This window comes from Orcinus orca, chromosome X (genome assembly GCF_937001465.1).
Source record: "Orcinus orca chromosome X, mOrcOrc1.1, whole genome shotgun sequence".
NCBI classification, from domain to species: domain Eukaryota; kingdom Metazoa; phylum Chordata; class Mammalia; order Artiodactyla; family Delphinidae; genus Orcinus; species Orcinus orca.
In genome coordinates, this window is record NC_064580.1 from 130,806,839 (window position 1) to 130,832,747 (window position 25,909).

The 25,909-nt window shown below is 54.4% G+C and overlaps 1 protein-coding gene and 1 long non-coding RNA gene across 3 annotated transcripts in view; one reads left to right on the forward strand and one right to left on the reverse strand.

Annotated features, from left to right (window-relative positions):
• Nucleotides 1-308: 308 nt before the first annotated feature.
• Nucleotides 309-25,909, reverse strand: part of PDZD4 (PDZ domain containing 4) — a 29,035-nt gene continuing 3,434 nt past the window's right edge. The window contains exons 2-8 of one of the 2 annotated variants that reach the window (XM_033417669.2): nucleotides 6,389-6,642; nucleotides 5,174-5,264; nucleotides 4,677-4,775; nucleotides 4,025-4,087; nucleotides 3,527-3,628; nucleotides 3,175-3,285; nucleotides 309-2,985 (exon numbers count right to left, since the gene is read on the reverse strand). In XM_033417669.2, coding sequence (XP_033273560.1) covers nucleotides 1,429-2,985; nucleotides 3,175-3,285; nucleotides 3,527-3,628; nucleotides 4,025-4,087; nucleotides 4,677-4,775; nucleotides 5,174-5,264; nucleotides 6,389-6,642 — 2,277 coding nt within the window. In that variant the 3' untranslated portion in view covers nucleotides 309-1,428. Of the gene's footprint in view, nucleotides 2,986-3,174; nucleotides 3,286-3,526; nucleotides 3,629-4,024; nucleotides 4,088-4,676; nucleotides 4,776-5,173; nucleotides 5,265-5,782; nucleotides 6,643-25,909 lie in introns of those variants that run through there. The other variant, XM_033417668.2, reaches the window with a different exon arrangement.
• LOC117199125 (uncharacterized) lies at nucleotides 6,577-7,697 on the forward strand. Its single transcript, XR_004480305.2, has 2 exons — nucleotides 6,577-6,715; nucleotides 7,194-7,697. It is a non-coding gene; the product is annotated as an uncharacterized LOC117199125 (long non-coding RNA).

Below are 25,909 nucleotides of genomic sequence, written 5' to 3' on the forward strand. Positions count from 1 at the left end.
GGGAGAGGGTGGAACCACTTCTCTACGACTCTGACCAGAGCAGGGGTGTTGGCCTCATGCACATGCCGGCTCCAGGCTCAGTCGCCAGTCCTGAGACAGGTGTCTGCCATCCTTCCTGCACTGGGCACCACCCTTGTGACCGTGGCAGACCTCTGAAATGACTCTGGTGGCTCTGTCCCTCCTCCCAGAGTGCTGGAGGCTGACTTCAGAACACCTCGCTTTTGCTCAGCTTCCCCCTGACCCGCCCGGCCCCACGCCAGCCCCCGGTGCTGGAGAGTGAAGGAGAACGAACACGAGGAGGCCAGGAGTCACCCTCGAAGGCAGCTTGCTTTATTCTCACGATGCCGGCAGGGGGCGGGGGTGAGCAGCCTGTCAGCCTTCCATCTGAGGCTCTCTGAGCCGGGAAGGGCCCGCAGGCCAGCTCTCACTAATGCACAGGTCCCCGGGGGCTGCCTGGCCCACACTGGCAAAGTGGGGCGCAGGGCATCTTCTCCGGTCAGCCCACCTGGCAGGGCCCGCCTGTCACTCAGCTCCAGGCCACTCCCTAGCTCTGCGTGGGTCGTGTCACCGAGGTCTGCTGCTACTCACGCCACTCAGGAGAGAAGCCGAGCTCCAGAAGGCGTCTGCCACAGCCCTGGGCTCTCTTCCTTCTTCTTGGACGGACACTGACCCTTCAGTCCCCGCAGTCGCCGGGGAAGGAGGTGACCTCCAAGGTGAGCCTGGCAAGCCACATCGGAAGCTCCCAGTCGCCACACCTCGGAGCGGAGGCCATCTGCAAAGCTGCTTCCCATTCTTGCCTTCATCCCCCCACCTCCCCTCCCCCATCCCCCTCCCCTGCTTCCCCCCACCCCCCTCCTTCCCAGCTATCACTCGGGGATTCCACCTCTGTCAGGCTGCCTGAAGGAGCTGCCAGCCCTCAGAGCGGGTCCACAAAACGAACAAACCCAAAAAACAACAATTGGCAAGCACAGAAAAGGAAAAGAACCACAGAGATCAGGGTTGCCTTTGTCTACAAGTAACGGACATTCTCTTGTGCTTAGGACAGTCTTCTTTGCCTCTGCTTTTCAGCTGACTTCCCTGTCCCCAAGTGCCCGCACTGAGAGCGCTCTGGAGGGAAATGCGTGTGTCTGCATGTGTACATGTGTCTGGGCTCGTGTCTCACACACACACATGCCTACGGCTGAAGGGGGGGCCGATACGGGTCTGCCCCCAGACCAGCTGTTGATGTGGTCTCTGTACTTGGGGAGAAGGAAGTCACCAATGGAGAGAAGCGTCCCTCGTCCTCCAGGGGCTTCTGTCTGGTAACAAAGTCCCACGTGCACACACAGACACACGCTAGATTCTAAGGGAGAGCAGAAGACAGGGTCCCGGCAGGCTCAGTGGACCTGGGCCAGGGCGGAGGACCCGTGCCCTGGAGCACAGCTGGGCTCAGACAGTGGTGACGGAGAGCAGAGGGTTGTAGACCCGCTTCCCATCGGCCGAGCGCGTGCCGTGGGCCAGCATCTCCTGGATGGTGATCCAGTTGTCCAGGATCTTCTTGCTCCGCTTCTTCATGGTTTTGCGGTGGCTCAGGGCGATGATGTTGAGCTCAGCCTTGCTGTCGCCGCTCTGCTGCTCCCGCAGGCACTCCAGTCGGCTCTGCATCATGAACTCGCGCCGCTTCCGCTGCTCCCGGGCCCGGATCAGGTGCTGCTTCCGCTGCTCCTTGCTCCAGTAGCGGCCCATCTTCATCTCACTCACCGCATCGTCGTCGGTGGTCATGCCGCTGCGCTCCTCCCGGATCTTCAGGGCCCGGGCTTTTAGGAGGCGGTCCCGCACCGGTCGCTTGGCCACATAGCGGGTCCCGTCGCTGCGCACCTTGACCTTCCACTCCATGCGGGGCGCATCGGTGGCCGCCGCCGCCACCCCACCCACCCGAGGGCCACTGGCCAAACTCAAGGGGCTGCGGCCCAGCTCTTCCAGACCGCGCGGCGGGGCCAGCTGCATGCAGCTGTGGTAGTGATCGCCCTCCTGGCCCTGGATGCGGTGGCGCCGCGACAGGTAAGGGCTGCCCTCGGGGCCCACGCGCTCCAGGGTCACCCCCGTCTTGGGGCCGCGGCGGACCCGCTCCCCCGAGTGCTGTCTCCGGCCCACCTCGGGATCCCGGGAGAGGGATCGGAAGTTGGCGGGACCCCCCTGCGGAGGGGCAGCCTTGGGGTGGGCGGCGACAGGGGGTGCGGAGGGGGTCCGGTTCAGGTTGGAGTTGCCCCCGGCGGTTGCCCGCCTCAGGGGGCTCTCGGGCAGGGGTTCCGCCAGCAGCGGAGTGCTGCGGCAGCTCTCACCCGTGTTGTAGGCGCTGGTGCTGTCCTTGTCTGACTTCTCAGGCAGCTCGGAGATGTCAGACAGCTCGTGCTTCTTGGGCTCGCCGGCCCCCAGGTCGTAGAGGCTCTCCTCCTCCAGCAGCCAGGCCTTCATGCAGCGCTCCCGCAGCTGTTGCATCTTCTGCGCCCGCAGGATGTTGCGGCACTTGAACTCCAGGTGCCGCAGCTCCTCCTCCAGCACGGCCATCTCGTGGCCCACACTCTCGTTGCGGTTGACATCCAGGGCGCCGCTGCCGCCGGCAGCCCGGGGAAAGAGGAGGCCCAGGGGATTGCCATTCTCCAGGTGGCACTTGATCTCCAGCAGCTCGCGGTAGCGCTCGTACTCCTCATCCGTGAGGCCCGGCACTTCGCCGCCACCCAGCCCTGCGCCCTCGGCCAGCAGGGAGTCCATGCTAAAGTGGAAGTCGCGGCTCTGCAGGGCGTCCCCTTGCAGGCCAAACTTGCGCAGGGGCCCGGGCGTGTTGGCGGTACTCAGGGGCTCGTCCCCCAGCAGGTCGTGCTCAGAGCTCTCCTCGTTGCGCGTGCTCTCATCCGTCCTGCCCACCCCGCTGTCCAGCTCCTGGCTGTTGCTCAAGCCTGGGCCCGCATCAGGGGCCCCTTTCTCCTCTTCGTTTCCAAGCTGGAGCTGGAAGATGAGCCCCGCTCAGTCTGGGACCCACCAGTGGGGGCGCCGTGGGGGGAGGATGGAGATCGGAAGGGCTTTCGGGTCTGGTCCATCTCCCGCAGCCCCCCCAAGCCTCTACTCCGTCTGCCGTCCTGCCCGCCCTGCCCGCCCTCCCCGCCCTCCCCCCCACCGCCTTCCCTCCTTCCTCACCTGCTGGGCAGGGGGAGATTTCAGCTTCCGCGCCCGCAGGTCCCCCTCATTCTCAGAGCCAAAATCATCCAGGAAGTCATCCCGGTCACTGTCCTTCCACCGCTTCGCCAGCTGCAGAGACAGGCCCGTGCTGTCCCCACTGCCTTAAGGACCTCCGCAGACAATGACCCCACTCGCGTCTAGGTCCCAGCCCACTCAGCCATCAGAGGCCACAAAGGGAAATGGGCCCCGAACACCCCCCCACACCCTCCATCAGTGCCAGGATGTTGGCATGTTTGTGCCCTAGTCGGCAGCTTTCAAGACAGAAAGCCCCACATCAGGGGGCTCAGGACGCCCTGTTGGGCACACACACCTGGCTCTCAGGCCGGGCCACCAGCAGGGAGATGTTGGTATTCTCCTCCTGGCTCAGGATGGCCACTGCTTCTTCCCGGTTTTGGACGTCCACACCATTTATCTGTGGCAGGCCAAGGGACAATCAACGAGGACACCAGGGCTGGCTCTGGGGCAGGCTCCAGTTGAGCACCCTGGGCCAGGACAGGCTCTCGAGACAAGTGGAAGGTGCCGGGGGCGAAGACAGCCTGGCCCACACAAGAGCACACGTGCTTGGAGCGACGAGGAGCAGGACGCACCCTCACGTCTGGAGCACGGAGGGACAGGCTGGTAAGGGGCCCGAGCAGAGACGCCAGCAGAGCCCACGGGCACATGGCAGCCACCGCGTGGTCGTGCAGGAGGGAGATGGTCCTAGCCCTGGTTTCAGGCCCGGCGGGATGCCCGGCATCGGGCGGGGCTCTGAGCAGGAGGGAGCTAGAACTGGCTGAGGAGAGCTGCGGGGCCTGCCTGCCCTGCTCACCTGGATGATGCGGTCTCCCTCGCGGATGCGGCCGTCTTTGGCTGCGATGCTGTTGGGATTCACCTGCAAGGCACGCGCATCATGGGGACTCGGCCCCCTCCCTGAGGTGCCCGTCTGGTAGGAAGGGGCAGCCTCGCCTCAGAGGCCCCACTGTGAACGGAGGGCTGATTTTTTGAGCATGGCAAAGTATGGGAAAGTACCCAGCACCTGCCAGACGGGTGGCGGAGAAGAACCCCTGTGATTACCAGCAGGGCTCCTGAAGGACGTGGTGGGAGAACACAGCCTGGCCGGACCACATCCTGCCTTACCCCGCAAGGCCCCACTGTTCCACTACGGGCACAGGTCTCCTGGGGAGGACTGCCCGGCTGGACACACGCCGAAGCCACTGGCTGCCTTCCTGTGACGCTAAGCTGCCTCCTTATGGGCAGCCTCAGAGCCCTGGGCAGCGTGGCAAGGCTGTGGGGATAGGGTGGCATGGGAGTCTTCATGTGCCACACCCTGCCTCAGCACGTGCCTCCGTGCTGCCCTGGCCCCCTCATGGGTGCCGTACAGATGGGCACCCAAGTCCAGCTGTCGTGTCCCAGCACACAGGAAGGCACGTAGAGCTCCACTGCCTTCTAGAAGATCCCAGCCGCCCGTCCCGCCTTCATACCTCTCCAACGTAGATGCCCAGGTCCTCCTCGTCATCCGTGCGGTAACAGACCATCAGGCCCAGCTTGTCCCGGTGGCTGGTTTTATACAGCTCCACCTCCTGCCACAAGGGGGATGGATAAGCAGAGGGAGAAGCTGCAGGGACGGCAGCCTCGGCCCAGCCTAACCCCCCAGACCGCATCACCTGAGCTGAGTTCCCAAAGGTCTCTCTTACCATCCCAAATGGCACGTGTGTCCTGTGGTGTCCCTTACCAGGAAATGCCCAAGACACACACAAGACACACGGGACGCACAGCGTACAGACATGCGTGGGACACAGACTCGCCGGCACACACTGACAGAGGGACCTCACCCGTGCCCTCCCCAACTCAGCCCAATTTGGCCCTTGAGCCCTTCAGCCATGCGTGGGAAAGGGCCGCCTGGGGGTTCGGGAGCCAGGCCTGAGCTGGGCCACAGACATGCCCTGGGGCTGGCGCCCAAGGCTGGCCACCAGCTCACCTCATACTCCAGCTCTTCCATATGGTCTGCCTCCTGCGGGCTGCCCTCCATGAACTCCGCCGGGTCATAATACTCATGGCTGATGGGGGGGCTGCCCAGGAGAAGCGGGGCGTCAGGCCAGCCATCTGCTCCCCTCTCTCCCTAGCCCCGGCTCCCAGCTGGCGGGTCCCAGTGCGCTTGGCATGGAGCCCTGCTCGGGGTGCAACCTTGGGAGGCGGTGGCCCAGCTACCTCTTCGGTACCCCCTCCTTTTGAGCTACATGCATCTATGCATAGACCAGGAATATTTCTTGAACAGGAGTGTGAGGGCATCTGCAGCGAGGACCCAGGCATGCCTAGCTCTCCCCACCCCGCCCTGTCCCATCCCATCCCACCCCATCCTGTCCTGTCCGCTAGCTCAGACTCCTCTAACCATGCCAGCCAGCAGGGACTGACTTCTCCAAACTGCGGGTGCCCCTCCCACCTGGCACTGGCCCCACTCATGCAGTGCCCCCAGGAGTTATCCAGGCCCTGGAGGATTGCTGGGCAGCGGAGGAGGGCCCAGTCTCTCTCCACAGGCGGCCCTCCTTGCCCCGAGGCTAAGCTTGGCTACTGCCAGCCCCAGGCCTACCTCTCTGTGGAGGAGGGGATCCCGGGATGACCTCCCTGCCGCCGGGGTGAGGCTAGCGAAATGAGTCAGCGCTCACACAGTCATGGGCCACCAGGCCCGGATGAGAGGCCCTTCTTCCGAGCGGGCCAAAGAAAGAAGCCGAAGAGATGGAGGAAGTTCAGAGCAGGCAGAGGAATGGGACAGACAAGGATGCAAGAAGATTCAAGGGATGATGCTTGTGAGGCAGAAGACGATGGGGCGGCAGAGGAGGAGAAAGGATAGAGGAGGAGCTGAGGACCTCAACCTTCCGGCAGCAAAGTCCCGGGACGGTCCTCCCTTGGCCCTGGGGGTAGATACAGTGGGGAGCCTGCATGTCAGGACCCTCAGGCCCATTCACCAGCTGCTGTCCAGCCAGAGGCTAAAGGCCCGGAGATGCCCGAGCCCTGGGGTGAGACGGTCAGCTCCGGAGGCCAAGGAGCCTGCTTCCTGCCCGGGGGCAGCCAGTCGGGGTCTCCCTGCCACGCCCAGAGCTGCGACAGTGTGGCCTCTGGGTGGCACGGGGCAGCCACCCCAGGTGGCTTGCCCTCTCTGGAGGCAGGGCCCGGGGCCCTCCTGAGGGCGACTCACAGCTCAGACGGGACGTACGGCTCCAGGATGACCATGGGTGGGGTGGGTGGGTGCAGCTTGCCCAGCGCCATGATATGCTCGAAGGTGATGTCGGTCTGAGTGCCACTGTCCACCAGCTGCAGGTCGTGGGAGGAGCCATCGCCCCGGAGGCGGGGACTGCGTCTCAGCACCTGGATTACCAGGGGCTCCTTGGAGGCACGCAGGGCCTCCAGGGTCTGCTCCTGAGACAGCTTGGAGAGCTCCTTCCCGTTCACCTGCGGCAGAGACGACATGTCCCCGTGAGGACCCGCTGAGGCCCTGCTTACCCCTGGGCGCCCTCATTCCCAGGTGAGCCCCACTTCTCAGCCCTGCCCCCACATGGCGCCACGCCCCGAGGGCCCTAGATCCCCTTCGGCCGTCCTCCTCCTTCAAGCAGCACTGAGGCCAGAGCTGGTGTGGGAAGATCACGGGGAGCCCCCTTAGCAATGACCGAGCATCTGCTGGGAACATCCAACATATCAAGGTGGGAGGGAGACCTTGACTCCCTTCTGCCGACAGGAGTCAGTCAACAAACGGGTTCAGGTGGGAGAGTCCGGAAGAGCAAGAAGCCTCAGAGGACAGGGTCTCTGTCCTCAAGGCAGCAACGACTCACCATAGAGAAAAGGCCAACACACACCGAGCCTAAGAGGTGCTGAGGAAGTGGCCCTTACAAGACCACTGTTGTCCCAGTCTTCACTTCTCACGGTGCCACCCCCTCCCCGGGAGTCTCCGGAGAAGGGGTGCTTCACAGAGATGCCCAATGCAATTGCAAAATCATGTCTTCCAGGCTGCAAAGAACAGGCCAGCCCTGGATGTCGTTCCAGGAAGACAGGCTGTCAAAGGAAAGCACAAGGAGTCCTAGGGACGCCTGGCCAGCCAGTGGCTCCTCTGATTCATGGAACCCAAATAATCACCTTGCTGCTACTTGGTTGTGTCCTTGTAGACAGTAGTTTCAGTTTTTATGTTCCCCTCTCTGTAATCTTCGCATGGTCAGAAAAGATTTTTTTAATCAGGTCTGTCCAATTATAAAAAAAAGCAGTTTCGTTGTAGAACATTTGAAAAATACAGAAAACCATAAGGAAGAAAACAAAAATCACCCATCTCAAGGGTGTAAAAGCTGTGAATGTGTTGGCATATTTCATTCCTGCTCTTTTTCCAATTTGTAACTGCAGGCGCCCCGAGGCCTGGAGCACGCCAGCCTGCGCGTGGACCGTCCGTTGTGTATTGGCTTGGTCCCTACTGTCCATCACTAGTGGTTTTCAATTTTATTATAAAGAAGGTTGCAGAGACACACTGTTTGTATGTTCTGTACCTATTTTCTATGTATATCTTTGTGTAATCTATAGTTGTTATGTTAGAGAAATTTTCCAAAAGTGGAATTATCGGATCAAAGGGTATCAAGGAAACAGCTTGTCAACCAAGAAGGTATTAGTTGTAAGAATGTGGTCAGCACAGCCCAAGAGGATCTGGACAGCTGGAGAGGCCGCAGTTATAAAGCGAAGAGGGAACGGAGCCCGCGGGGCCAAGTGCATGGGAGAAAAGGGCTGGCTGCTGACGTGTATTTGGAGACGCGTGTGAAGGGTGGACTGGCAAAGGCTGGGCACCAAGGGAATGTGAGGACTGGCCTTGAAGCCCTTAGCAGAGCCAAAACTGTCAGGAAATGCTTGAGGCAGCATTAAACACAGCCAGTATCGACCTTTCAATGGAACAAACTTACAACTAAATGAATTTTATTAAAAACAAAGGCAAAAGCAAACATGCATGTTCCTTACATAAACACCAATATTTAACATTTAACTCAACCCTCAGGATTCATTAAGAAAAGGAAATTCAATAAAGTCAGACAGATGTGACTACAAGAAAAACTACCTCCAACGAATCTGGCTGCTTTCAGAACTTTGAATAAAAGAGAAGTCAGTTTTACTGAAACCATTTCCTCTAAGATCAAGAACAAGACAAAGTTGTCCACTCTCACCACTATTATTCAACATAGTTTCGGAAGTTTTAGCCACAGCAATCAGAGAAGAAAAAGAAATAAAAGGAATCCAAGTCGGAAAAGAAAAAGTAAAGCTGTCACTGTTTGCAGATGACATGATACTATACATAGAGAATCCTAAAGATGCTACCAGAAAACTACTAGAGCTAATCAATGAATTTGGTAAAGTAGCAGGATACAAAATTAATGCACAGAAATCTCTGGCATTCCTATACACTAATGATGAAAAATCTGAAAGAGAAATTAAGGAAACACTTCAATTTCCCATTGCAACAAAAAGAATAAAATACCTAGGAATAAACCTACCTACAGAGACAAAATACCTGTATGCAGAAAAGTATAAGACACTGATGAAAGAAATTAAAGGTGATACAAACAGATGGAGAGATATACCATGTTCTTGGATTGGAAGAATCAACATTGTGAAAATGACTCTACTACCCAAAGCAATCTACAGATTCAATGCAATCCCTATCAAACTACCAATGGCATTTATCACAGAACTAGAACAAAAAATTTCAACATTTGTATAGAAACACAAAAGACCCCGAATAGCCAAAGCAATCTTGAGAAAGAAAAATGGAGCTGGAGGAATCAGCCTACTGGACTTCAGACTATACTACAAGCTACAGTCATCAAGACAGTATGGTAGGGCTTCCCTGGTGGCGCAGTGGTTAAGAATCCGCCTGCCAATGCAGGGGACACGGGTTCGATCCCTGGCCCGGGAAGATCCCACATGTCATGGAACAACTAAGCCCATGCACCACAACTACTGAGCCTGTGCTCTAGAGCCCGTGAGCCACATCTATTGAGCCCACGTGCCACAACTACTGAAGCCTGCATGCCTAGAGCCCATGCTCTGCAACAAGAGAAGCCACGACAATGAGAGGCCACGCACTGCAACAAAGAGTAGCCCCCACTCGCCGCAAGTAGAGAAACCAGCAACGAAGACACAACACAGCCAAAAATAAAAACAAATAAATAAATTTATTTTAAAAAGACAGTATGGTACTGGCACAAACACAGAAATGTAGATCAATGGAACAGGATAGAAAGCCCAGAGATAAACCCATGCACATATGGTCACCTTATCTTTGATAAAGGAGGCAAGAATATTCAATGGAGAAAAGACAGCCTCTTCAATAAGTGGTGCTGGGAAAACTGGACAGCTACATGTAAAAGAATGAAATTAGAACACTCCCTAACACCACGAACAAAAATAAACTCAAAATGGACTAAAGACCTAAATGTAAGGCCAGACACTATCAAACTCTTAGAGGAAAACATAGGCAGAACACTCTCTGACATACATCACAGCAAGATCCTTTTTGACCCACCTCCTAGAGAAATGGAAATAAAAACAAAAATAAACAAATGGGACCTAATGAAACTTCAAAGCTTTTGCACAGCAAAGGAAACCATAAACAAGATGAAAAGACAACCTTCAGAATGGGAGAAAATATTTGCAAATGAAGCAACTGACAAAGGATTCATCTCCAAAATTTACAAGCAGCTCATGCAGCTCAATATCAAAAAAACAAACAACCCAATCCAAAAATGGGCAGAAGACCTAAATAGACATTTCTCCAAAGAAGATATACAGATTGCCAACAAACACAGGAAAGGATGCTCAACATCACTAGTCATTAGAGAAATGCAAATCAAAACTACAATGAGGTATCAGCTCACGCCAGTCAGAATGGCCATCATCAAAAAATCTACAAACAATAAATGCTGAAGAGGGTGTGGAGAAAAGGGAACACTCTTGCACTGCTGGTGGGAATGTGAATCGGTACAGCCACTATGGAGAACAGTATGGAGGTTCCTTAAAAAACTACAAATAGAACTACCATATGATCCAGCAATCCCACTACTGGGCATATACCCTGAGAAAACCATAATTCAAAAAGTCATGTACCACAATGTTCATTGCAGCTCTATTTACAATAGGCAGGACATGGAAGCAACCTAAGTGTCCATCGACAGATGAATGGATAAAGAAGATGTGGCACATATATACAATGGAATGTTACTCAGCCATAAAAAGAAACGAAACTGAGTTATTTGTAGTGAGGTGGATGGACCTAGAGTCTGTCATACAGGGTGAAGTAAGTCAGAAAGAGGAAAACAAATACCGTATGCTAACACATATATATGGAATCTAAAAAAAAAAAAAATAGTTCTGAAGAACCTAGGGGCAGGACAGGAATATAGACGCAGACATGGAGAATGGACTTGAGGACACGGGGAGGGGGAAGGGTAAGCTGGGACGAAGCGAGAGAGTGGCATGGACATATATACGCTACCAAACGTAAAATAGATAGCTAGTGGGAAGCAGCCACATAGCACAGGGAGATCAGCTCGGTGCTTTGTGACCACCTAGAGGGGTGGGATAGGGAGGGTGGGAGGGAGACGCAAGAGGGAGGGGATATGGGGATATATGTATATGTATAGCTGATGCACTTTGTTATAAAGCAGAAACGAACACACCATTGTAAAGCAATTATACTCCAATAAAGATGTTAAAAAAAAAAGAGAAGTCAGTTTTTGAAATAAAATGCCAAATATAGATGGTGACCATCATTATAAATATTTTCTTTTGTTTTTAATCCTAGAGTGACTATCTTTTGTATCTTAAACTACCATGTTTCTTCAGTCCCTTGGAATACTTTTAAAGAATCTCATTGTGTGAACTTTAAATAAATAAATAAATAAATAAAAATAAAAACAAAGGCAATGAGTCCTCCAAGCTCATGGCTTTCTAATTATTTTACTACACTTTTATCTGGTCTAGTGTGTCTGGAAGGAGACACCATAGGACAGTGTGCGACTGTGCATGTCTTCCCATCCCCGCGTTCAGTGACATCGGGCTGGTGGCCATGGTAGGAGTGTTTACACCATGGAAATCGACAAAGGCTCCAAACGAGGGCTTTGCGTTTCAGAACATTTACCGGCTCCCCACTGCCCTTAAGTCAAGGGCTCCTGTAAGAAGCAGAAGGGCCAAGGGCCGAGAGCTGTGCTCGGCATCTTTGACCGGGGTTGGTGGGGGGTGGGGGACGTTTCACCTTTTCACCATGTGCAGTGGGACGCTCAGGTGACACTGGGAAACACTGGGATGTCTGTCTCCCTGGAAACGTTACCCAGCAGCAGCGTTGCTATGGAAACTGGGCCCAGGCAGTGGGAGGGGAGTGCAGGGTGGTCTGGGATGTCAAGAGGGGGATGGGCACACACACCACGGAGCAGATCGAGGCCACCGGAGTGATGCCCCTGACAGCCCAGCAACCTTCCCCTTGACCCACGTGGCGCAGAGCAGAGGCAGACCTCTGGGTGTGGAGGCCTGGAGCTCCTGGGCCACTCCTGCAGAGAGCGCCTGGGGCTCCTTCAGCCTCTTCTCTTCTCCTCAGCAGTCACGATGGGCCCCAAGAGCTAATGAAGGTGTGTGGGACCAGGACAGGTAAGACAGGAGCCCTCCCAGAAAGGGGGAAGGCTACAAACAAGATGCGGAAATGCGGGGCAACGGGCAAAGCAGTGCGGGCGCAGGCACACGGTAAGGATCCAGCGTTCTGCCGCTTCTCGTCCTCACTCACCCTACGGCAGCGAAGACTCGCGTGCACCGGCGAAGCCACCATTCAAATGGCCCCGCTCCAGTCCCAAAATGTCTGAACCCAAGCCAGCTTCCCTTCAGAGTCCCCCTCAAGCTAAGGCCACCGGGGGGCGCTCCCCACCTCCCCGGCTGCCACTGCTCGAAACCCACACCAAGCAATTCCAAATGGATCAAAGTCCTAAACGGACTGAGCTTTAAAACTACCTTGGAGGCGAGAGAACAGTGTCTTTATGATGCTGAGATAGAGAAGCAATTCTTTCTTTTTTTTTTTTTGGCCATGCCTCGCGGCATGCAGGATCTTAGTTCCCCGACCAGGGATCGAACCTGGACCCTGGCAGTAAAAGCGATGAATCCTAACCACTGGACGGCCAGGGAATTCCCTTAAGACAAAACATGGGCAAACAAGAATGGAAAAGATAAATTTGACTATGTTAAAATGTAAAACTTCTGGACAACAAAAGACACCATAACTACAGTGAGAAGATAGGACAGGCTAAGAGAAGATCCTTACAAACGCACAGAACTGATACAGGATTGTCCAGAATAAAGGGAAACGGGCATTCCAGGAAAAGGGAGCCTGCACCCACCCATAAGCTTGAATCGATGCCCCTTCGGGACGCTGGGAAGCGAGCAGCGTCATCTTAATAGCTAGAAAGAGCCGAGGGCCGGCCGTCGGTGGAGTGGCTCCAAAAAGTGTGGTAAAGTCATACATGTGGCTTGTGACAACACACCTGCTTATGAATAGCACACACAGTAGAAAATGTGCCTCAGAATGGCAAACCTGAATCCCTCGGACAGAGAAGGAGAGGAACGGGGTCAGGGATGGGAAAAACACTGAGGCCAACAAGGCCCACATCGAGGCTGGTGGCAGTACACGCGCGTGCTGACATCATTTTTGATGCTCATACTTTCCCAAGCTCAGGAAATATTCCAGAACATCTCCACGTGGAGGAGCAGCTAGGGGGAGGGAGGCCAGCTGGGGGGCTCTTGCTGCCGTCACCCGCTAGGATGTGGAATGGGTGAGACCTGGGGATGTGGGAGCACAGAGGTTTCTGGCCTGGGTGGCTCTAATACTGGCAGGGATGCCATTACTATTATTACTAATAATAGCTACAAACCAATACTAATAGCTACCACTTACTAACGGGCGACCGTGCCCCATTCTGCTGTGAGTGCTTTATGGCCAGTACTATGAAACAGGCACTGAGAGTACGTCCACCTCACAGATGAGGAAACTGGGGAGGTTAAGGGATTCGCCGAATAGGCCCACCACGGTCAGCATCTCAGGCTGCTGAGGGGCAGGGAGCATGCTCAGTCGGGACAGCTTCGAGAAGCCCCCTCCTTGCGGGCTGGGGGCGTGTGGGTGGTGGGAACCCATGGGGGGAAGGGTGCGGAGGAGTGGGGTGAGAAGGCGGGGCTTCGGCTCAGGTGGGGGGCTCTGGGCTGGTGGTCTGGGTAGGGGCGTGGGTTGTGGTGGGATGGCTTGGTGGCAGTGGGGGTGGGTCTAGGATCCTGCGTTGGACTCTCTTCTCCTTGCAGAGGGTCTTCTCTGGCCCCCTCCCTTCGCCACCCTCCCGCTAAGCGCTCCAGCCAAGCTTACTCATCTCTTGGGCTCCCTGCTCCCGCTGAGGACTCTGCAGAAAGGTGCCCTTGCCTTGCCGGGGGGCGGGGACCGGCGCCTCAGAGGCGCCTCTTTGCCCAAATGTGGCCCAGGTGGCCCTCCCCCTCCCCTCGCTGAGGGCCTGACTCCCGTTTACCTGGAGATCCCTGCCCTGGAAGCAGCTGCGAGCCTGGTCTGGGGCGCGGGCGGGAGAGGTCCCTGGAGTAGCAGCCGCCTCCCCCCCCCCACCCGCACTGCGACCCTTGCGCGGGCTGACCCCATCACAGACCACACACTCTCAGTCTGAACGTTACCCCAGAGCATAAAATGGTAAACTTGCTGGAGGAATCTGTCAATAACTATAAAGAACCTTGAAAATGTTCATCACACCCTTTGATCCAGTAAATTGACTCTAAGTAATAGATCCTAAAATAATCAGAATCGATATTACATGAATCACAGGATGTTCAGAGCAGCATTCATGATTTTTTTTATTGTGGTAAAATACACCAAACGTAAAATTGACCATTTTCAAGTGCACAGTTCAGTAGCATTTGGTGCATTCACGTAGCTGTGCAACCATCACATCTATTTAATTCCAGGACATTTTCATCCCCTCAAAAGGAGACCCCCTGCCCATTCTCTCCAAATTCACCCCAGGCCCTGGCACTCACCAATCTCCTTTCTTTGCCTCTAGACATTTCATAAGTGGAATTCTACAACAGGTGGTCCGATGTGTCTGGCATCTTTCCTCAAGCATGTTTTCTAGGTCCATCCACATTACAGCCGGCATCAGTACTTCATTCCTCTATGGCTGAGTAATATTCCATCATATTCCAAACTACTGCATTGGGCGGACAGACCGTTGATCCCTCAACAGACATTGGTTTGCTTCTACCTTTTGGCAATTGTGAATCACGCTGCGGTGAACATTTGTGTACAAGTTTTTGAGTCCCTGTTTTCAAATCTTTGGGGCCATATGGTCATTCTACATTTAACTTATTGAGGTACCAGCATTATTTTTAATGCCCAAAACTTTACAACAGTCTTAAGCACAATTGTCTGCCTCGAGACTTCCCTGGTGGTCCAGCAGTTAAGACTCTGCGCTCCCAATGTGAGGGGCCTGGGTTCAATCCCTGGTCAGGGAACTAGATCCCGCATGCTACAACTAAAGATCCCGCACGCCGCAGCTGAGACCCAGCGCAGCCAAATAAATAAATAAAGTTTTTAAAGGTGTCTGCCTCATCGAAGTGTACAGCTGCCCTACCAGAGTCTTCCAATAACAAGCCTGTTTCTCAAAAAAGATATAAAATGCCATGTGAACTATGACGATTGCCATGTAAAGTATGTTTATGGAAAGACTGGGAAAGAATATATAAAAACATTGTTCGAGGGAAATGGAAATCTGAGAACTTGCTTTTTTCCAAACTTTATATACCATGGCTAAATTGTTTTTTGAAAAAATGTTTACAAACTTCAAAAAAAATAGCATTGCTGACCCCAGTTCTGAGAGTGTGGATCTCAGCACGTGGGAGGCAGCTGACAGATGAAGGTGGGGAGGGAGGTGTGAGCCCACGGAGGCTTCATGATGCTACAAATGTGCCAGCTCCCAGGGTGCACGGGGGCTCACGGGGCTTTGAAAACTATTTGGAATGCACGTGCCCGTTATGTATATTCATTGGTACGTGCGTAAGTATCAATTATCACACAATATCTTCTTTAAAGACTGGAAGGAGGGACTTCCCTGGTGGGGCAGTGGTTAAGAATCCGCCTGCCAATGCGGGGACACGGGTTCGAGTCCTGGGCCGGGAAGATCCCACATGCGACGGAGCAACGAAGCCCGTGTGCCACAACGACTGAGCCTGCGCTCTAGAGCCCGCGAGCCACAACTACTGAAGCCCGCGTGCCTAGAGCCCGTGCTCCACAACAAGAGAAGCGACCGCAGTGAGAAGCCTGCGCACCGCAACAAAGAGTAGCCCGCCAAAGCCCACGTGCAGCAACGAAGACCCAATGCAGCCATAAATAAATAAATTTTAAAAAACTACAACAATCTAGCCTGTGCTCGGTTTCCCTGAGGAGGCCCCAGGCTCGGGGGCATGGGCTGCTTTGTGCTTCTACTCCCGGGCAGCCCCTGCAGGCGGTACAGCCTCTGGGCTCAGGCCCCTTGGGAGCAGGCCATGAAGTCCCGTCAGACTTCACATCCAGATCCGATCTGAGGAAGCTCGGGACGTGCTTTCTGGCCCAGGTGTCCCCAGAATGCAAGGGGCAGCTCCCAGGAGCCTGGAGCCCAGATGGAGGCAGAGCCTTCACTCCAGGACCTCCGGCCTGGAAGGTGGGGGAGATGAATCACAGCCTCCACCCCCAGGAGGGCCCCACGCCCACCCCACAGAGCATCAGGAAGCTGGTTCTGCAAGGCTGGAGAAGGGCCTTGTCATGGGGCTGCCAGCTGGTCTCAGGCCTGGGACAGGACAGAGCAGACACCATCCCACCCCCCATTTCCCCCATGCCCCTCCCCGTCACACCCACCCCCCACTGGCTCTAGGACTGCCTTTGCAGAGAGGTTCTGCGGGAGCGGGCCCTGAGCTCCCCCAGCCCAGTGTGTGAGCAGAGGGCGGCAGGAGGCCCCTGGGTGTGGAGGCACTGACCTGCGAGCGGGGGAGCACAGCCAGCAGGCCCCCAGGCCTGCCTTCAGAGGGAGGCCGTGCCCAGCCCAGCCCCTCAAGGTAGGCCAGGCCCCGGGGCAAGGCCCCTCACACCAGCGGAAGGCAGGTGCCTGTGGCGGCGGGGAGTGAGGTGAGGGTGGGAGGGGTGCGGGAGAGGAGCCAAGACACAGCTGGCTCCCAGCTGGCTCCCAGCTGGCACACAGCTGGCACACAGCTGACACACAGCTGGCTCAGGGACTGCCTCAACCCAAGCTCCAAAGGAGGACTGTGAGGCAGTGCGGGGGGGCATGCGAAGGCCTTTCCAACGATCCAGGGTGTTGGGGGTGAGCAAGGAAGCAGAGGGCCCCCAGCGCCAGAGGCTGAACCCGGGCAGGGAGTCTGGGTGCCTGGGCCACTTGCCACTGCTCAGGCGCTGAGGGGGGCCCTGGGGAACACCCAGTCCCTTATCCCCAGGGGGCCGAGGACAAGGGATTCCTGGCACAAGCCCATGCTGTGCTGTCTCCCCGGGGCTTCTCCGGGGATCAGAGAGACATGGGAGAATGAGCCCAGGAAGGGAGGGGGAGTGGGATTTCCTCGCCGCCACCCACCCGCCATGCCGGGTTGCTCTTGTGGAAGCTGAGAGGCAGCCTGCTTCAAGCTGTGGGCAGAAGCTTGAGCCTGGGGGGATCCAGAACACAGCCCCTCCCACAAGGGTCCTGGCTGGAAGGTAGGAGGGAAAGGGGGGGCAAGGCTGCAGCTCAGAGGGTCCACGGCAGAGCGCAGGAGGTGAGGTCGGCACATGGGGTGTGGGTGCACCAGTGACCCAGTCCCTGGTCGGCCAGGAACCACTGGAGGGAAGAGGGCACGTGTCCCGGAACAGGGCATTCGGGGACAGGCCCACGGCTGGCTCAGAGCCCAGGCTCACCCAGCACCGGCAGAACAGGAGCAACAACCTTGGGCAAGACAGACATGATCCCCACGTTGTTTGGGGAGACCAGTGCCGGGGCAGAAATGAGCATACAGAGCCTTGAGCTTGGACGGGGGCTGCTTTAGATAGAACGCACAGGGACAGCCTCTCTGGTGACATTTGAACTGAGACCTGAAAGATGACAAGGAGCCAGCCATGCTAGGGACTTCGAAGAACATTGCAGGCAGTGCTAAGCCCTAGGATGGAATGACTTAGCGCTTGCTGGAGAATAAGGCACGTAGGGGACAGGGCGGAGGCAGGGGACAGACCGGCAGACAACTGCAATGGCTCAGCTCAGGGGGTGGTAGTGGAGACGGGGCTACCATGAGCTGCTGCTGAGCTGGGGAAAATGACCAAGGAACCGTGAGGGAGGAGGGACACCGAATGAGCACAAGAGAAGATGCTCAACGTCACTCATCACAAGGGAAATGCAAATCAAAACCGCAATGAGATAGCCCCTCGCACCCACTAGGATGGCTGAAATAAAAACACAGAAAATAACAGTTGATGAGAACGTGGAGAAATTCAGCTCTCACACACTGCTTGTAGGAATGTCAACAGCAGTGGACGTGGAAAACTGTCTAGAGTTCCCAGATGACCCAGCAGTAACACGAGAATTGAAAACAGGCACCCAAACAAAAACTTGTACACAGATGTTCATAGCAGCACTATTTTTATTTTTTTGGCCACCCCACGCAGCTTGCAGGATCTTATTTTCCTGACCAGGGATTGAACCAGGGCCCCAGCAGTGAAAGTGCTGAGTCCTAACCACTGGACCGCCAGGGAATTCCCAGCAGCACTATTCATTTTTTGTTGTTGTTTGGCTGCGTTGGGTCTTCGTTGCTGCGCGCGGGCTTTCTCTACTTGCGGCGAGCGAGGGCTACTCTTTGTTGCAGTGTGTGGACTTCTCATTGCGGTGGCTTCTCTTTGTCGTGGAGAACGGGCTCTAGGCGCGCGGGCTTCAGTACTTGTGGCACATGGGCTCAGTAGCTGTGGCTTGCGGGCTCTAGAGCGCAGGCTCAGTAGTTGTGGCGCACAGGCTTGGTTGCTCCGCGGCATGTGGAATCTTCCTGGACCAGGGCTCGACCCCATGTCCCTTGCATTGGCAGGTGGATTCTTAACCACTGCGCCACCAGGGCAGTCCAGCAGCACTATTCTTAATTGCCAAAATTTGGAAGCAACCTACATTGTCCACCAACAGATGGATAAACATAATGTGGTAACATGCACCCGGTGGATTATTCCACCGTATAAAGGAATGAAGTCCTGCTACATGCTACGACGTGGATGAAAACAGCCCAGCTGAGTGAGAGAAGGCGGGCACAAAAGGCCATGTACTGTATGATTCCAGAACAGGCAAATCCATAGGGACAGAAAGTAGATGAGAGGTTGCCAGGGACTGGGGAGAGGGAGAATGGGGATTGCCTGCTTAATGGTGTGAAGTTCCCTTCTGGGAGGATGAACACGATCAGGCACTAGCTGGTGGTGACAACTGCACCGCACCGTGGACGTACTCAGTGTCACTAATGGTAAACTTGATGTCATATATCTTTTACCACAATAAAACATTAAAACTGCTGCCCGGATCCAGAGACCACCAGTGCCCTTACAGAGGTGAAGACCACTGGAAAAGACACAGGGGTGGGGGGGAGGGGCGGGATCTGGGGAACTTGTTTAATCAATGCACATCTTTATCTCTGATTTGAAGTTCCTGAGACCTGCAGACATCCCCAGCGTCCCCACTCCACTTACACGTATCCCAAACCAAGCCACCAAACCAGGTGTCATATGACCACTGCTACTGAATTCAAGCAGGGATTGGTTGTTCTTGACTTAAAATCATGAGATGGAGGCTATCACCTGGGGATTGAGTGTAGCAGAGGATAAGAGGCCCAAGGAGGACCCTAAGGCACCCTGACATTGAGCAGTTGAGGAGACACAGAGCTTAAGTCAGCCAGAGAGAAGGAAAACTAAGGAGGGAATCTGGGCAAGACAGTGCACCACGAACCGGGAGGATGGACTGGATCAGGACGCAGAAGGGTCCTCAGGATTTGCTAAAAGGGGGCAATCGGGGAGGGCGACCTGTACAGATACTCAGCCTTGGGGAGCTTCTGCAGAGAATGGGGTGCAAGCGCCTTGGGGCTGTGGCTTGGGGATGCGGGAGAGCACTAACGTTTGGGTTTTACCAGGTCAGACGCCTGAGAGCGTCTGAAAGCTTGATGGGAAAGGTAGGTTCAGAAGAGGAAAAAATTTTAAATGCCAAAGAAAGCGAGGGAAAGACCTGCAGAAGGTACGGCAATAAGAGAGGGGAACACGGGGGCAGGAGGGAGGGACACGGCGGGGGGGGGCAGCAGAAGGGATATCGGTGTCAGGTGAGACATGGGGGCTGACTAGAGGGACATAGGGGCAAGAGGGGACTCGGGGACAAGGGGTCAGGCAAGAGCAACGCAGGAAGCTCAGCGGGCAGTCGCGCTCCCGCAGGGGCCTGGTGGGCGAAGCGGGAGGCACGGCCCCACCCCGACCCCCGCCGCGAAGCGGCGGCGCCCAGGGAGGCGGGGGGCGGGGCCCAGGCTCGCTCGTCCCGCCTCCCCGGGCGCGGAGCCGCAGACAAAGAGCGCGCGGCGGCGGCGGCGGCGGCGGCGGCGCGAGCTAGGCTGGCAGCCCGTTGGCTGCGTCTCCGGCGCCAGCAGCCGGCGCAGCCCGACCGACCGGCGCGAGTCCTCCGCCCCCACCCCTCCGTCCCCACTCCCGGCCGGGGCGGGTCTCCGGACCCCGCTCTAGGAGGCCTGGCGCGACTGGGCCGGAGGCTCCGGGTGGGAGGTCCTCGCCGTACTTCCCAAATGCCCTGATCGGGAATCTCTGAGCAGGCGAGAAGAGGGAGGGTAGGCTGAGAAAAGAGCCCTGGCCCGGGTGACTGGGGGTCCCGCGGGCCCCACGGCTCCCCGGGAGGTCTAGGGACCTCCCCTTTCACCCAGGGTAACGCGAGGGGGAGGGGGTTAACGACACAATTCTAGGGGCGCCCACGGTTGGGGTGAGTCTCCCAACCCCACCCTGCGGATTGGGAAACCTAGGCTAGGCGAGAACACAGACCGGAAGTCAGCCTCTGCGCTGGCGCCCCGTTGCACCCGCTATCTCAGCTCTGCTGTCGCGAGTGTCCAAGGAACACCTTGGACGCAGCCGTGTCTGGCTCAGCAGGACCGAGAAAGGAGAAGCCAGGCAGGCTCTGTGCGCTCCCATCTTTTCAGTGGCCCAGCAGAAGTCCTCATTCATGTGTTCCCATCTCTGGAGCTTAAAAATTGTCAACCCACAGGAACGTTGGCGCATCTGACCGTGGACATCTGCATTCCCCTCACCCAGCTCTCCCCGGAGTGCACATTCCACCGCACCTGCTCCCTCCTCGCTACACACACACATTCCCAAGCAAATTGCTGGCACCGACGCTCTCCACACACCCCCACCCCCCGGGAAACCGCGACACCCTTAATGTGCTCAGGGATTTAACACTGACACAGTCAGCACCTCTGCATCTCTCCAATTGTACTGCTAATGCCCTTATAGCTGTTTTTTTTCTTCTTCTTTTTTTTTTCAGATCCAGGATCCAATCAAGGATCACACACTTGGTCATTAGGTCTCTAGTCTCCTGTAATCTAGAACAATCTATGCATTAAAAAAAAAAAACAACCTTTCATGACACTGACCTCTTGGAAGAGTCTAGGGCACGCGCCTTGCAGAAAGTCCCAGTCTGGATTTGCCCGCTCCGCTTCCTTCCTGGTTAGATTCAGCTTAGGTGTTTTGAGGACAGCGCTGCCCAGGGCAGGCTATGTCCTTCTCCCTCCCCGCACAGGGCGAGGAGGGGCAGGGGGCCGGGCTGCCCACCGTTAGGGAGGCTCGGTTTGATCACCTGGTGTCTCCCTTGTAAAGTTGCATTTTCCCTCCCCAATGCACAAGTAATCTGGGTGACACCTTGAGACCCAGTGACTATCTTTTCTTCCCCAACAACCTTTATCTAATGGTTTTACCTTCCAAGGATGATCCCCAACTGGATGAATTGCATTGGTGGCTGCAAAATGCCTTAATTTGTTAGAACTCTAGCAGGGACACAGCACTACACGCCAACATGTGACTGGCCCAGTGAATGGCATGCCCCCAGTTGAGGCTGCCTGGACAGGCCATACCATCCGCCCCCCAGAACTCTGTGCCCACTCTTTCTGCCCAGGGGCAGGAGCGAGAGAAGGAAGAAGCACAAGAAGCCCTCATCTCAAAGAACTTTTTAGTAGTTTGGGGCTGGTGTGTGTGTCTGGGTACCCATGTGAGCTGCCTGTAGGTTGGTAAGGTTGTGGGTGATGGGAAGAGGCTCAGTTAGTTGCAGGTAGCCTGGAAGAACAGATTATGTCCCTTGGGGCCCCACCTGGTCAATTATCCCTGGAAATTGATCTGATAGGTGTGAGGCCTGCCCCTCTTATTTGTAATAACCTCACTTCCTAGGTGATATTGACATAATTTGGGGCTTCACTGATTTATCCAAGTCCTGAGCGAGGTCCTAGCTACTCAAAGTGTAGTCTGAGGGCCAGCAGCATGGACATCCCCTGGGAGGTCGTGAGTAATGCAGAATCCCAGGCCCGAGCAGATCCTGCATTCTAACAAGGGCCTCAGGGTAGAGTCATGCTGGCCCAGAGCACCCCCTTGAGGAACCAGGCAGGACTTGCACACACCTTGACAGGATTCAGACCACAGGCAAGTGCTTCAAAGGGTCTCTGCTCTCACTCCACAAAGGGGAGTGGGTGGGTGGTGCCCATGGGGCAAGCGGAAATCTGATCCACCTGCCCTGGCCCCCCTGCCTTTCCAGGGAAGAGCAGGCCTCTCGGGCCCCTCTGAAGTCCTGCCTGGAGAGAGAGGCTGGGAATGAGGGGTGCCCCACGTGCGGCCAGTATGGAAAAGCAAAGAACTTCCGGAGGTCATCATTAAGATCAGTTTTAGGGGGCTTCCCTGGTGGCGCAGCGGTTGAGAGTCCGCCTGCCGATGCAGGGGACGCGGGTTCGTGCCGCGGTCCGGGAAGATCCCACATGCCGCGGAGCGGCTGGGCCCGTGAGCCATGGCCGCTGAGCCTGCGCGTCCAGAGCCTGTGCTCCGCAACGGGAGAGGCCACAACAGTGAGAGGCCCGCGTACCGCAAAAAAAAAAAAAAAAGATCTGTGTTTGGGTGTGTGCTCACAGCTTCCCAGGCACTTTGGGTGATGATGGAAAACGTCCTCCCACCCACCTACCTCTGGGCTAACCTGGCTGGCCCAAAAGCAAGCTCTGTGTCTCGCAGTAATCAAAATGATATCCCTTATGGAGTGCTTTTCATTTCCACTGCTCAAAGCAAGCATGAGGAAGAGACAGATTGCACGACAAAGAGGGGAGACGCCTGTCACACCCAAAGCCAGCTCTGAGCCCCAGCTTCTCAATCTTTCTTCTTTTGACTTGGCTCACGTGCAAAAGGACCAAATGTGCCTCCACCTTGGCATGTGTCCATCGCCTAAGTAATCTTACACGTTACACTTCACAACTCACGGCGCCTCTGTTTTTCTCCCCCTTCTTTCTTACTAGAAAAACCCTCAGAATAATATTGGACATTCTTCTGTCACTGGACATTAATTGTGACATGTTCATGAGGAATGCCTTCTCCATCCGATTTCCACGCCTTAACGCCTGACCAAATGGCCTGATGGCAGCAACTCCACCCCCACCCAAATGAGATCCCAGGGGACCCAGTGCCGCTGATTTCCCAATGGCAATGACGCCGGGAGGCAGGCGCTCTTTATTCCCATAGAGCAGGTGAAGAAACTGAGGCACTGAGCCAGTGAGCCGTTGAGTATCCCCACACCACACTGTCTTCCCCGGCAGGGATCCCGAAGTAGAAGGAAAGAAGGGGCTCCTGGTGGGCTAAGTGCTCTCGCGTGCTTTTCTTCCTTTGGTAGGTGTACACGTGTTTCTTGCTTTCAAAGCTTTACCGGGGTACCATTGCCACATGATCAGCTGCACATATTAGAGCGTACAGTTTGAAAAGTTTTGATATAAGGTGTACATACACATCTGTGAAGCCACCACCACAATCAAGATAGTGACCATTTCCATTATCCCCGAAAGCGTCCTCGTGCTCCTGCCTCTGCTCCCTCCCTCCCACCCATCCCTGCAAATACTTTCTGTCACTATAGATGAGTTTGCATTTTCTAGAATTTTTCTATCAGTGGCTCAGACAGATCCACGTCATGGGGGTCATGGTGTCAGAGAGAAGGACACAGGCCCGGCAAGCAGGGACAACAGGAAAGGCTCTCGGAACGTGCGTTTGTGTCTCAGTGTTAGGTGACCAGGCTACCTCCCTTTCTGCCCTTTATGACCTGGCTTCTTCCTCTTCCTATCAACATGCATGACCCTCCCCCACTCAGGGTCATTTCCAGATTTTTCAAGCTCTCCCTGTGCCCCCCCATGCCCCCAGCGCCCACACTTGGTTAAGTATCCTTGGAGGACTAGACTGGGATAACAGAAATGGAGCTGCGGTTCTGACATGCCGCACTTAAAGTGCCCGTGATAGACCACGTCAGTGGAATCAAGGGCCCAAAAACCACAGGATCATCTCAAGAGCCACAGAAAAAGCATTTGACAAAACCTAACAACACTTCATGATAAAAACGCTCGAACTAGGAACAGAAGGGAACTTGCTCAAGCTGATAAGGAGCATGTATGACAAACCAGAATTGTGGGTGAAAGACTGGAAGCTTCTTAGACCAGCAACAAGACAAGGATACCCACTCTCACTTCTATTCAACACTGTACCGGAGGTGCTAGCCAGAGCAAATAGGCAAGAAAAGGAAATGAGAGGTATCCACAATGGAATATTACTCGGCCATAAAAAGGAACGAAATTGGGTCATTTGTAGAGACGTGGTTGGATCTAGAGACTGTCATAGAGTGAAGGAAGTCAGAAAGAGAGAAACAAAAATCGTGTATTAACGCACATATGTGGAACCTAGAAAAATGGTACAGATGAGCCAGTTCGCAGGGCAGAAATAGAGACACAGACGTAGAGCACAAACGTATGGACACCAAGAGGGGAAAGTGGTGTGGGGAGGGGGGTGGTGGTGTGATGAATTGGGAGATTGGGATTGACATATATACACTAATATGTATAAAATGGATAACTAATAAGAACCTGCTGTATAAAAAAATAAATAGAATAAAATTCAAAAAAAGAAAAGAAATGAGAGCTATTCAGATTGGAAAGGGAGTAAAACTATCCTCTATTTATATATAGGAAATCCTGAAGAATCCACTCAAAACAACCATTCGAGCTAATAAATGAGTTTAGTAAGGTTGCAAGATATAAGACCAATATAAAAAATCGATTGTATTTCTATACAGTGGCAATGAGAAAAATGAAAAGGAAATTAAGAAAACAATTCTACTTACAATAGCATCATAAAGAATAGAGTACTCTGGAATAAATTTAACAAAAGTGCAAAACATTGGCGAAGGAAATTGAAGACTCAGGGAATTCCCCGGCGGTCCTGTGGTTAAGACTCTGTGCTCTCACTGCCGAGGGCCGGAGTTCAATCCCTGGTCAATCCCTGGTTGGGGAACTAAGATCCCACAAGCGACGCGGCAAAGAAATTGAAGATTCAAATAAAAAGGCATCGCATGTTCATGGGTAATACTCTCCCAGATTCAATGCAATATTCAATACAAATTCAATGCAATTCGTACAAAATCACAGCTGGTTTTTCTGAAATTGACGAGCTGATCCTAAAATTCATATGGAAACTCAAGTGACTCAGAATAGACAAAACGACCTTGAATAGCACAAAGTTGGAAGACCCACAGTTCAAAAGTTACTTACAAAGCTCTAGTAAAAGCAATGTGTTACAGGCATAAAGATAGACATTTCTCCAGAAAAGATACGCAAATAGCCAATAGCACAGGATAAGATGCTCATCAGGAAATGCATATGATGTCCCCTCAAACCCAGTAGGATGGCTATAATAAAGAACGCGTGTGGGGAGGGTGTGGCGAAACGGAACCCTCATACACTGCTGGTGGGAACGTAAAACGTAAAACTGTGCAGCCCTTGTGGAAAACAGACAGCTCCTCAAAATACTAAACACAAGTACCATATGATCCAGCAATTCCATTTCTGGGTATATACACAAAAGAATTGAAAGCAGGGACTCAAACAGATATTTGTACACTCATGTTCACAGCAGCACTGTTCACACTAGCCAAAAGGTGGAGATAAGTCAAATGTCCATCAATGGATGAATAGATAAATATTATGTGGTATAGCCATACAAAGGAAAATTACTCAGTAATAAAAAGAAATTTAGTACTGATACATGCTACAACATGGATGAACCTTAAAAACACGATAGGGGCTTTCCTGGTGGCGCGGTGGTTGAGAGTCCGCCTGCCGATGCAGTGGACGCGGGTTCGTGCCCCGGTCCGGGAAGATCCCACGTGCCGCGAAGCGGCTGGGCCCGTGAGCCATGGCCGCTGAGCCTGCGCGTCCGGAGCCTGTGCTCCGCAACGGGAGAGGCCGTAACAGTGAGAGGCCCGCGTAACGCAAAAAAAAAAAAAACAAAAAAAACAAAAAACCACGATAAAGGAAAGAAGTCGGACAACAAAAGGTCGCGTATCGTATGGTTTCATTGAGATGAAATGTC